The sequence below is a fragment of the Elephas maximus genome, chromosome 20, assembly GCF_024166365.1.
Source record: "Elephas maximus indicus isolate mEleMax1 chromosome 20, mEleMax1 primary haplotype, whole genome shotgun sequence".
Classification (NCBI taxonomy): Eukaryota; Metazoa; Chordata; class Mammalia; order Proboscidea; family Elephantidae; genus Elephas; species Elephas maximus.
In genome coordinates, this window is record NC_064838.1 from 10,455,519 (window position 1) to 10,469,210 (window position 13,692).

A 13,692-nucleotide genomic window follows, 5' to 3' on the forward strand; every position below is an offset into this window, starting at 1 on the left:
ATGCATCAGGGAGAAGTATAAGAATAATCCTGGAGGGTAAAAATTGTTGCTACAAGGAATCCTTGGAATTGCTGAATTTAAAATGCTTCAGATTTGACTTCTTGAATTAAAAGTGAAACCAGCCTGTCATTCATTGTGTGGTTTTCTCAAAATACTATTATTCATTGACTGCTTCCACTCCGTCAGATATTCAGGTTCTTATTTCCAGTTTATTATTTTGATGTCTGGTAGTGTTTTTATGTGGTTAATAGGATACTGCTTGTTTGATAATGTTCTAGAGACCTGGTAAGTACTATGTACTCGTCTTAAATTTTGGCTATTTAACTGATAAAGTTATGCATTGTTGGATTACTGAATTCAAAATAGGTTCCTTATACTGTGACATTTGTGTTTTGCTTTAAAATGTTATCTTTGTGGAGTAAAAATTTTTCTTTATGCTCTTTAGCATCTTCATCAGATTAGTTCAGATCATTGCTGAATGTGATTGTTTGGGAATGAAATACCTCAATTTAAACTATTTTAATAAAATACTATTTCCAGTATAATTTATTAGCTACTTTCAGCATTTTGATTTGCAAATTTAGGACAATTTGCTTTGACATTTCTTCACTTTTCAAATTAGTTCTTTGAATGTAATCTTAGTATAACATTCATTCCCGTAAATAAGAATCAAAACTCACAACTAATGGTCACAGAAACAAGTGTAAATAAACACTAAAATCATGATGGTATTTGCATCTTAAGGTTAAAAATGAACTTTGCTCAATTTAAAGTGTATGTATATATTGATTGCCCATGTTTCTGATTACCCCCCTTTTTTTTTTCTTTTTGCCGACGGGTTTGGTTGTTTAATAGCAATAGCTGTACCTACCGTTATGTGGAATTTTACCTGTTTCTTTTTCAGTGGGGTGATAGTTGTTAGAAAAAGAAAGTTCCCATATAGTTTCTTCTAGTGTTAAGTCTTAGGTTCCATTGACTTTTATTTACTTTTTTGGTGCTATAATTTTAGTTCATGAGTCAATGTTGATGTCATATAAACCTTAATTTTTAATGTGTTTCATTGTAGTGTTGTTTCAACCGGAATAAAATATCTAATGTGAATGGTAGCTGCAAACATTTAAGTATAAAGTCACTGTAAATGATACACGTATTTTTCGTACCTTGAAGCAATTTGTCCTAAATTTCTATACGTCTGCATTTGTTTTTGCTGTTCTAAAATTCCTTAGTTGCTGGCTTTGACCTTTTATGTTGCTGAGTTTTATACATCTATTTTCTCACCTGCCATATCCTAGGGGGCTTGGAGTACCCATAATACAGTGAGCCCACCTTCCTGGTCCCCAGACATTTCAGAAGGTCGGGAAATTTTTAAACCCAGGCAGCTCTCTGGCAGTGCCATTTGGAGCATCAAAGTGGTAAATAAAATTGCATTTATATTCATGTATCATTTCTTTCTGGTTGTGTTGTCCTAGTAGAAGTTAAGAATTAAACCTTTCTGTTACAGGCAAATAGTTCAGCTTCCTAAAAATTTAAATGCAAACATGTTTGCATTTTAAAACCTGGACGAAGCGGATATTAAATCGTAATTTTTTGTGACTGATTTTAATTGTAAATTTTTAATAACTCTTTTTGTGGTCACTTCTTATGTTGTAATTACCTGTATTTCCCTGAGAAGGGAAATCCTTATCACAGAAGCCATAAGGTGATTAAGAACTTGCTTGTTCGTGCTATCATAAAGTTCGGTTGCTAAGAAGAGACCACAGACCAGCTACATTAATCTATTATATACTAATGGAGAAGACATACCAGAGTTGCAGCAGATTTCATTGTCTGTGTGAATAACCTCAGGATTGAAGAGGCCTCTTTTTCATGCCGACTTAGGGAAGTTTTACCCTGCTAGTCATTTGAAGTAAACTGTGTAGTACGCTGCGTTTGAAAAAATATATATATATACTAGTTTGGAAAAGTATTGATCATTTCCAAAGTAAAAATACTTTATTGACTGGAGAACACAGTTATTCTGTATCTTCTATATTTAATATAGTGCTGAAATAAGGCTGTTTATTTAGACTGATTCTGAAGGAGTTCCAGAATCCACTTTTCTTTTTTCTGTCACCTTTGGAAGAACTGCTGTCCAGCTCACCCTGTTATCATCCAGACGTTAAAGTTTAAACATTGGTTTTAATAGTATATGACTTGTTTGACAATTCTGAAGAAAATACCAATTTCTGTCTATTCTTGTCTGTGCCATTTGGTGTTAGAGAAAAACAAATTGAGGGATTAATGTTGATTTAATCATTGGCTTAAGTTTTAAAAAATCTTTTGTACCTATTTTTTTGAAAATAATCTCTACCCACTGCTACCTAACCTACCCTTGTCCAAAGAAGCTGATCCAAAGGAGAGCAGTTTAGAGAAGACAAGGAGAAGCAATGTAAAAACTGGAAGTCGGCTGTATGTATTAAAACTGGGAAGGAAAAAGATATCCGTCTTCCATGTTGTTCACGTGTTTCCATTTCATGCTTACAGTATGTTATTAAATAATAAATTATTGGCTGAGGAATCATTTTGCTAAATAATGAGCTCAGCATTTCAAACAGATATATGACATTAATTGAAGATGTGACACATTATTTAACTTTTCAGAGTAAAAAAATGATTAAAGAGAATTTTCCTGAGTATTTAAATAACTTTAAATATGCATAATACATTTACTTGCATAGATTCCTGATTTTTTTAGGTAGTAACACATAAGTCTGAGTATAACAACAACACAAAACACAAAAAGCAACAACAACAAAAAATGGAGGTATTTCTAAAAATATCAGGGACTTTAACATGTTTTCCTATAGAATTTTTTCTTGTATTGAATAAAAATTCAGGTAATTATTTCTATTTGGAATAGTCATTATCTAGATGATTTAAAGCCAGGCTTTTACCCTTTCATCAGCTTTACTATAATCTTTAAGTAAATTTTCCTTTAAATAGTGTGACAGAATGAGGAAGATAAATTCCATTCGTATAGACAGCTACTGAATAGTAAAGAAAATGGACTTAATTTTAATGACAGAGAAAAAAAACAATTTTACACTAGCAAAAATTAACTTTCATGCAATTTAGCAGTACAAGATAGTGGTTAAGAACATAGACGTTGAAGCCAGACTTGCGTGCTCTATGACTTCAAACAAGTTACTTAACCTTTTATACCTCAGTGTACTTATCTCTAAAATGGGGATAATAAAATACTACCTACCTTACAGGATTTTGAGACTTAAAAAGCACTTAGATCCGTACAGAGTAAGTAGTCAACAAATGTTAACTAATGCTATAATTACTGAGAGCGTTAGCAGGAGTCCTTCCATATACTTATTCTTTATTGAATTCAGTGTGTTTACAATTATGTTGCAGAATACATATTTAAAGATACAAATAATAAGCCTGGCCTCTTAATATTTATTATGTCATCGGAATAAAAGAAAGAAGTAAATGATTTGGGTAACAGTTTTCCTGAAGTTATAACCATAAATTCTCAGGATTTAATTATTTGCTTTCATTGGTTGATGAAGTGGATGCGTTTTAAATTTAATAAAATATTTTGTGTCACTGACATTTGAATGTGAAACTTCTTTTTGGCTTTTAAAAAATGTTTTCTCTTTACTTATATGTTGTGTAGGGGCGTGGGTCAGGATTTCCAGGAAAGCGGCGACCTCGCGGTGCAGGACTGTCAGGACGAGGTGGCAGAGGCAGATCAAAATTAAAAAGTGGAATTGGAGCTCTTGTGTTACCTGGGGTGAGGCTTGCTTCATTTCTTTTTGTAGTAATCTTGAATGTGTTAATGAATGATGAAACTCACTTGTAGCTAATTATTTAGATCTTAACAGTCATACAAGTAGGTTAAAATTTTTATTTCATTTTGCTCTTACCTCCTTTGCTTTTTTTAAATCTCTAATCAAGTTTTGTATTTTTCAGTTTCTCATTCATTTTCTCTTTTGTTACCTTCCTGTTTCACTCTTATTTTATCCTCTTGCAACTTCCCCAAAAATCCAATATGTAGCATGCTTCTTTTGTTTAAAAATCGAACTCCTGTTATATTCTGGGATTTATTTGAAAAAATTAGGTTGGGGTATTAAGATTTTGATTGAAGTTGCTCTCATTTTTGTAATATGGATTAGAGAAGAAATGAGAAATGTTGTAGATTAGCATGTATTCTGACAATGTTGAAGGTTTTGTAACTGTCTTTGACATATTTTAATATAAAATTGATAAATATTATTCATTAGTTTTACAAAAATACCAGGAGTAAGGCAACTTGAATTCTGGTTCTTTTTTGTTTGTTTTTAAAACAAATCCAAGGCCAGGGGGTGGGGGGGATAACAAGTGTATGAGGTATAATTGATACAAAATAAACTACAAATATTTGAAGTATACAGTTTGAGAAGTTGTGACATATGTATCCAAAAAACCAAACCCATTGCCATTGAGTTGATTACGACTCATAGCAACAATATAGGACAGAGTAGAACTACTTCATAGGGTTTCTAAGGAGTAGCTGGTAGATTCCATCGGCCAACCTTTCGGTTAGCAACCGAGCTCTTAACCATTATACCACCACGACTCCGACATATGTATACACCTTTGAAAACTGCACCAGTCAAGATGGTGAACATATATTTATCACCCCATAAAGTTTCTTCATGCCCTTTTGTTATCCCTCTCTCTTCCCTCCCAGTCACTACCCCTCACCCTCTGGCAATAACTGATCGGGTTTCCATCACTAGATTAGTTTGTATTTTCTAGAATTGCATATAAGGGGAATCCTAGAGAATGTACTCTTTGGTCTGGTTTTTTAAATCAGCATAATTATATGGAGATGCGTCCATGGGATGGCGTATGTTAATAGTTCTTTCCTTTTGTTGCTGAGTAGTATTCCATAGCTAGATGTGCCACAGTTGTTTACCCATTCACCTGTTGAAGGACATTTTGGTTGCTTCCATCTTTTGGATATTAGAAATAAAGCTGCTCTCAGTGTTTGTGTTTTTTTGTATAATCCCCTGTGTAGACATATGTTTTCTTTTCTTATGGGTAAATATCTAGGAGTGAAATGGCTGGATTGTATGGTAGGTGTATGTTTACCTTTTTTAGAAAAGGCAACTTTTTTCACACTGGTTGTATCACTTTGCATTCCCACCCAGAGTGTATGAGTTCCCAGTTCCTCCACTTCTAACCTATACTTGGTACAGTCAGTCTTTTTAATTTTAACCAGTTTAATAGGTGTGTCATAGTATCTTATTTGCGTTTCTCTAGTGACTAATGATGTTGACTAGCTGTTTAGGTGCTTATTTGCCATCTTTGTATCTTCTTTGGTAAAGTGACTCCTCAAATCTTTTGCCGTATTTTAATAGGTAGTTTTTTTAAAACTTAATTATTGAGTTCTTTATATATTCTGGACATAGATTCTTCATCAGATACATGATTTGCAAATATTTGTTACATTCTGTGGTTTATCTTTTCCTTGTCTTAACAGTGTCTTTTGAAGAGCAGAAGTTTTAAATTTTGATGGAATGTGATTTATCACTTTTTTTCTTTTATGGATTGTGATTTTGGCTGTCTAAGAAATAATATTTATATAACTCAAGGTCACAGACACATTCTGTGTTCTGTAAGTTTTAAGACTTCATGTTTTGCACTTAGGTCTATAATTGAAGTTAATATTTAAATATGGGTCAAAGTTTTTTGCACATTGGATATCCATTTTTTTTTTAGCACCGTTCCTCTGAATTGCCTTTGTATCTGTGTTGAAAATTTTTGTTATTGTTAGTTGCCGTCAAGCTGATTCAAACTCATGGTGACCCCCCCTTGTGAAGAGCAGAACTGCTCCGTAGGGTTTTCAAGGCTCTGCTCTGACCGTTTCAGAAACAGATTGCCAAGCCTGTCTTCCAAGGCAGTCCTGAGTGGGTTTAAACTGCCAACCTTTTGGCCAGTAGTTGAGCACTTAACCATTCGTGCCACCTAGTTGTTGTAAATTAGGTATCCGCATACGTGTGTGTCTATTTTTTGAATTGCTGTCCTGCTCCACTGACCTATTTCTCTGTCATTAGGCCAGTACTACACTATCTCGATTAATTCTATTTTATAATAAGTCTTGAAGTTAGATACTGTTAGTCTTCCAATTTTCTATTTTTTTCAAAGTTGTTTTGGCTATTCTAGGTCCCTTATATTTTTATATCGTTTTTAGACTTAGCTTGTCAATTTCTGCAAATAACCTGCTAAAATCTTGACTGGGTTTGTTATTTAGCCTATAGGTAAATTTGAGAAAAGTTGTCATTTTAAACATATTGAGTCTTTCAACCCATAACCCATGGACATTGTGTACCTCTCCTTTTCTTACAGGTCTTCCTTAATTTTTCACAGCAGTGTTCTGTAGTTTTCAAGAGATAAGTCTTTCACACCTTTTGTCACATTTATCTCCCTAAGTCTTTCATATTTTTGATCCTATTGTAAATGATTTTCTTGTCTTAATTTCAAATTCTGATTATTACTTGCTAATATGTAGAAGTACTGTTTATTTTCGTTTATTGATCTCGTAACCTACAGCCTTACTAAGCTCACTTATTACCTTTTTTTTTTTTTTTTTGCGGAATCCATTGGGTTGTCTACATATATGAGCATGTGTTGTCTCAGAGACAGCATCTTGTTTTTCTTTTCCAGCCTGGAGGCTTATTTACAATTTTCCCTTGTAGCCTTTATATGATTGTGAATTGCTGTTATTATTGGCACTATCATAAAACAGTAGTACTGTTCATTGAAATTACTATCTAAACTTACTTTGAAAAATATTACATACGGTGTTTTTACGGAGATGACACGTGCCTTCTACATTTGTTTGCGAACCACTCCCTCCTGCCCCAAGGTATTTTCATAAGTGCCACTGTGCCAATTTTTCTTCTTTTTTTTTTTTTTTTTGGCTGTAAAAGAAATTTGGCTTGGCCACACTTAACAAAAATATTTCACAGGAGGAGGGAGCAATTGGTAAACAAATGAAGAAGGCATGCATTGTTTGCATAAAAACATGGCAATGTATCTGTTTTATTGAGTTATTCTCTCAGTCATCTGTCACAGAAAGTTAATTCTAATACTTTATATTTTGACCTTAACCTATTGTGATTTAGCTTTGTCCTTCCAGGATAGAGTGTAAGCATCTTAAAGGAAGCCAAAAGCCGTTGCTGTCGAGTCGATTCCGACTCATAGCAACCCTATAGGATGGAGTAGAACTGCCCCATACAGTTGCCAAGGAGCACCTGGTGGATTCAAACTTCCAACCTTTTGGTTAGCAGCTGTAGCTCTTAAGCACTATGCTACCAGGGTTTCCTTTAAAGAGGAGGTCATATTTTATGATTTTGGCATCGCCCCCCCCCCCCCCCTTTTACTGCATCTAATTCCAAGTTTTTGAAAAATCGTATTCTGGAAATAATTATTAACAAGCCGAGTTTTTGAAAAATTGCATTCTGGAAATAATTATTAACAAGCCAACAAGTACTTAGTTGATTTGGTCAAGTATAACCAAGTCCAAGAATGAACATCTCTGGTTAATCATCCTGTTGCTAATACTCAAATTTTGATAATTTATTCAAAATAATAATATTCTAAAATAGTACTATCTCATAGAAATATAATGTGAGCCACACATGCAATCTAAAACTTCCTAGTAGCCATGTTAATGTCCTGGCGTGGTGCAAACGGCTAAGCACTTGGCTAACTGAAAGGTTGGAGGTTCAGGTTCACCCAGAGTCACCTTAGGAGAAAGAAAGACCCGGTGATCTACTTCCAAAAGTCAGTAATTAATTGAAAACCCTGTGGAGCACAGTTCTACCTTGATGCACGTGGGACAGCATGAGTCAGGGCTGACTCAGAGGCATCTGGTTTGGTTTGTAGTAGCCAAGTTTAAAAAGGAAAGAGAAACGGGTGAAATTAATTTTAATGCATGTCATTTAACCCATATATCCAAAATGCTATCCTTTCAACATGTGATACGTAAAAAAAAAAAACTGTTAATGAGATATTTTACGTTCTTTTTTCTTTGTACCAAGTCTTGGAAATGTAATGTGTGTTTTACACTTACAGCAACTTTCATATTGTTCTGGCCGTATTGCAGGTCTCAATAGCCACCTGTCGACCATTTCATGTGGCACAGTTCTAAAGTATCACTAAAGTTGAGTTTTATATACAGATGCACACACAGACACACCACACACACATTATTAAAAAAATTATAGTTTTTTTTTAATTGTCTTTTAGATAAAGGTTTACAGAACAAACTAGTTTCTCATGAAACAGTACACATATTGTTTCATGACATTGGTTAACAGCCCCCTGACATGTCAACACTCTCCTTTCTCAATCCTGGGTTCCCTGTTACCAGCTTTCCTGTTCCCTCCTGCCTTCTAGTCCTTGTCCTGGGCTGGCGTGCTCCTTTAGTCTCATTTTGTTTTATGGGCCTGTCCAATCTTTGGCTGAAGAGTGAACCTCAGGAGTGACTTCATTACTGAGCTGAAAGGGTACCCAGGGGCATACTCTCAGGGTTTCTCCAGGCAGTCTGGTCTTTCTTTTTGAGTTAGAATTTTGTTCTACATTTTTCTCCAACTCTGCCCGGGACCCTCGATTGTGATACCTGTCAGAGCAGTGAGTGGTGGTAGCCGGGCACCATCTAGTTGTACTGGACTGAGTCTGGTGGAGGCCATGGTAGATGTGGTCCATTAGTCCTTTGGACTAATCTTTTCCTTGTGTCTAGTTTTCATTCTTCTTTGATCCCAAAGGGGTGAGACCAGTGGAGTATCCTAGATGGCCACTAACAGGCTTTTAAGACCCCAGAAGATACTCACCAAAGTGGAATGTAGATCATTTTCTTTATACAGTATGTTATGCCAGTTGAGTTAGATGTTCCCCGAGACCATGGTCCCCACAGCCCTCAGCCCAGCATTTCGAGCCCTCAAAGAGTTTGGATGTGTCTATGGAGTTTCCATGACCTTGCCTTGTACAAGCTGCGCCAGCTTCCCCAGTATTGTATATTTCTTGATTAGAATTTCTGGGTAATGAAGACTTACTAAAGGCAGGTTTATATTTTTCACATGACTTCCTTATCTGTAGGACTTGTAACTCTGAAGAGACTATTAGGCGAATAAAATATATTTTGACAAAGTTTTATGGTAGTATTAATAAACTAATTTGGAATTGTTAGTATAAGTCTTGGCAAAAATTCTATTTTGATTATGAATTTTCTCAAGCTCTCTAGTTTAAATATAGCAGAAGTGAAAAATATAACACTGTTTTGTGTATTTCACTTTTTATAGGTGTCTACTGCAGATATTTCATCAAATAAGGATGAAGAAGAAAACTCTATGCACAATACAGTTGTGTTATTTTCTAGTAGTGACAAGTTCACTTTGCATCAGGTTGGAGCTTAATTATTTACTGTTTTCCACCTTTGAGTTCCTCTTTGCCCATTTCTACTTTATCTCATATGTACAGAAGTCATGTAATACATAGCTACAGAGATATGTTAGTTAAGAAATATACTCTTAGTTTAATCTCCAAATTAAAATACGTTCATGTGTTCTTAATTTCAGGATATGTGTGTAGTTTGTGGGAGTTTTGGCCAAGGAGCAGAGGGAAGATTACTTGCCTGTTCTCAGTGTGGTCAGTGTTACCATCCGTACTGTGTCAGTATTAAGGTAAATACCCTTAAATGAGTTCATAAAAATTAATTGAATTTTGATTTGAGTAGTAACATGCTGCTTCCAGTTTTTATAATCAAGTAATATTTGTTGTGACTATTATATGACTTGTTAAGTACTTTAAATATTGCATCTGAAGTGTTTGTTACTTCAAAAAATTAACTCCTGTAATTTTCTGGTCTTAAATTGTACTAATTTATCCTACTGTTGTTTTGAAAAAGTAAAGCATAAAAATGCACGCATTTAATTTAAAAGACAATTTATGCTGTTACTTGTTGTGGCATGAGGTTTAGTTGATTCATTTTGTTTATTGATTACAAAAGTTGAGAACAATTGGAGGACTTAGTAAAAAATTTTATCAGCCTGTCCTGGCACCCTTTCACTCTTCTCACCCTCACCCATAATATAAAAGGACATTTTCTCCTTTAGCTGAAAAAAAGAAATTCACGTTTAATGCAATTCGGTAAACAGAGAGACCTAGCCGTTCTCAATTTCATGTACTTTCAATTAGAAACTTACTCTGAGGAACCAGTAAAGAGTAATCTCGTGCTTTTCGGAAATGCTGTTCAGATACGAACATGTCCCAAGGGCTTTCAGTCTATCACGTTAATAAAACTTGTATATTTGAACAAAATAACAAGTGGTTCCTGAAAGTAAGCATGGAGGTACAGCGATACATCAAGGGTCATGTTGTATTCTCCACAACCAAGTCCTACCATATGATGTGCAGAAATACTCAACTCATTTGCTTATATGGTCATGAATCACCCTGAACTTCCAAGTGGTTTTTATCATTTTCTGCCTTGCCCCTCACACAATCCTGTATTATATCGTTGATTTATTCAAGATGTTGGCATAGATGTTCCCTTGGGAATTCTTTGATGATCACTACAGTAATGTTTCTTTTCTAGGGTATATACCTCATTGTGATTTTCAGAATTAAAGTGAAGGATTATAATTTATCTATCCAAAATAGAATAATAATAGTCAATCTATAAATTTATATAGTCTTTTAAAGTTAGCTGCCCACAGTACATTGAGCCAAAAAAACTCACAAATTATATAGAATCAGTTAAAAAAATAGAATTATATATGCACAGTAAAAGATTAACTGTTTTGTGCCTTTATATCCTAAATTTTCTTTAATTTTTTTATTTTTAAATGAGAGTTTTAGAACACTTTCAGCGATCTGAAGAAATCAAAAAAGATTCCTTTGAAGACAAGAATATAAGCTCCATGGGCCAAACTGATATGTTAACATGACATTCTTGCTTTCCTAAAAATTGGAAGATGTTCAGGAGGAAAATAAAGATTTGAGAGTTTATGCTCAGAATGTTTGTAATATTTTTTTTAATCCAACCAATAGTTTCTTAAATCCTGTTTTACAGATGAGGTCAATGAAGCATAGGTAAGTTGAGATCAATTAGTACAATATCAAATAGCTAGTAACTGGCTGAGCAAGAATTTAAATACCAGTTTTTGTAACTACATTTGGTTCCGACTATACCACTAATACCATTTGGACAGTGCAGAGTACTGCAAGTTATTACTAAATGTTTAAAACAGTGTAATTTGTTGACCTCATCTGTGAAAAATAATATGGTAAATTCTGTAAGGAGTATAAAACAACTTCCTGTAACAGGGCTTAGAATTTATAGGGGGGAAATAAGATTGTCTAGAAATACAGTAGGGATATGTGAATTGTCTCAGGTGTGTTTGTCTGAAAATATATTTTGCCTTTACTTTGGAAGAATATTTTTGCTGGATATAATATTCTAAGTTTACTCTGCCCCTCCCGCCCACCCCCCAACATTTTAATGACATCGTTCTGTTATTTCCTGGCTTACATTGTTTCTGATGAAGCTAGGGAGCGTTCTTATCTTTGTTTTTCTATTTGCAATGTGACTTTTCTAGCTGCCTTTAAGATTTTCTCTTTGACATTGGTTTTCAGCAGTTTAAAAAATCAAACAAACCCATTGCTGTCCAGTCAGTTCCAACTCCTAGTGAGCCCTAGTGGCGCAGTGGTTCAGAGCTCCACTGCTAACAAAAAGGTCAGCAGTTTGAATCCACCAGCCGCTCCGTAGACACCCTTTGGGGCAGTTCTGCTCTGTCGTATAGGGTTGCTGTGAGTCGGAGTCGAGTCAACAGCAGCAGGTTTAGTTTTTGGGTTTTGGTCAGAATTGACTTGACAGCAGTGGGTTTTTGTCTGGTTTGGCTTGATTTAGCAGTTTGATTACAGTGTGTCCTGGTGACGTTTTCTTTGTGTTTATCCTGATTTCTTAGGTTTCTTGGGTCAATGGGTTGATATTATTTTTATTCAGTTTTGGGCATTATTTCTTCAAATTTTTTTTTTCTGTTCCCTAGCCCCACCTCCTGGAATCTCGTGTGTGTGTAATTGCGTGATACCGTCCCACAAGTCACTGATGCTTTGCTGTTATGTTTTTTGTTTTTGTTTTGTCCCATAGGTTTTTCTCTCTGTGCTTTCGTTTGAATAGTTTGTATTGCAATCCCCAAGTACACTTTTCTTATGCAGTATCTAATATTTTTAAGCCCATCTAATGAATTTTTCATTCAGATGTTGTATTTATGGTTCATCTTGGCTTTATTTTGTTCTCTTTTATAGTTTTAATTTTTTTCTTCATATTCTTGTTTTCCATTAAATCTTTGGATGTATTTGTAATAGCTGTTTTAAATCTTTGCTAATTGCAACATCGCTGTCATTTCTTATTGTATGAACTAATTTTCTGCAATAAGTTATACTTTCTTGTTTCTTTGTATGTCTAGTAATTTTCAGTTGGATGTTGGACATTGTAATAGTATATTTTTGAGTGTCTGAACTTTGTTTCTGTAAAGAATTTTTGTTGTGGCTGGTAATTAAATTATTTGTGGATAGTTTGATCCTTTTGAAATTTCTTTCTTCTAGAGAATCTTTATTCTAAAATAGCTGTTCTCAGTCTTTTTGGTCATGAGACCTTTTGACACTGAAAAATTACTGAGGACACAAAGAGTTTTTGTTTATGAGGATTACACCTATTGCTATTTGTCATCTTAGAAATTAAAACTGACAGAATTTTGAAACACAAGCATATACAAGCACAATTTGTATGACATGAAAATAGTGACGTTACTATGCATCATATAGCCTCTGGAAAATACCACTGTGTAATTGTGAGTGAGTGACAGTGAGAACAGCACATAACACCTTAGTAGCTGTATAAAAAATAGTTTTGATCTTACGGACCCACTGGGATTTCCCAGACCACACTTTGATAACTGCTGTTTTAGGACTAGCGTAACAACCTGTATCTTAAGGAATGGCCTTTCTGAGGTCTCTACTGAATACCTTCCTCCTGTTTAGCAGTCTTTGACTCTGTGTGAGCTTCAGTGATTGTTAATCTTACAATTTCCCAGTAACAGTTCTCTCCCCTCACTGTAGCCCCTTGTTTGGGTTCATAGTTATACAGTTTAATATTCAGCCAAAGACTCAAGGAGAACCCTGCATAGACTTCTGGAGCTTTTATTCTGCATTGCTCCTTCCTTTTCCAGTACTCTGTCCTGCAAATTCCAGTTGCCTCACCTTTCCTGAACTCCATCATGCCCCCTAAACTCTGTGAGACTCTGGCGGGATTCTCCCTATTTGGGCAGCAATCTGGAAAATGTCCCTTCTCACAGAGATCACAGTCTGTACTGCCTGTTGTCCAGTGTCTAAAAGCAGTGGTTATACATGTTTCACTTAGTTTTCTAGTTTTTTTATGATTGGAGAAAAGTCTGTTCCAGTTGCTCCATTGTAGTTGAAACGGATATGCATTATAGGTTACAAAAGACATCTATCACAACTTCGACATGGTCCTTTGGTTAGAACTCTAGATAACATCTTATTTTTATAAATAAAATTTTGTTGGAACAAAAATGTAGTAATGCAAAATAGGTGGTAGATCAGATTTGGCCCACGGGCCATCATCTGTCA

At 34.9% G+C, this 13,692-nt stretch overlaps 1 protein-coding gene across 12 annotated transcripts in view; it reads left to right on the forward strand.

Annotated features, from left to right (window-relative positions):
- Positions 1-13,692, forward strand: part of KMT2C (lysine methyltransferase 2C) — a 397,882-nt gene that overhangs the window by 258,247 nt on the left and 125,943 nt on the right. For all 12 annotated transcript variants that reach the window (XM_049863292.1, XM_049863298.1, XM_049863302.1 and 9 more), the window contains exons 15-18: positions 1,293-1,412; positions 3,668-3,784; positions 9,342-9,443; positions 9,618-9,722. In XM_049863292.1, coding sequence (XP_049719249.1) covers positions 1,293-1,412; positions 3,668-3,784; positions 9,342-9,443; positions 9,618-9,722 — 444 coding nt within the window. The remainder of the gene's footprint in view (positions 1-1,292; positions 1,413-3,667; positions 3,785-9,341; positions 9,444-9,617; positions 9,723-13,692) is intronic.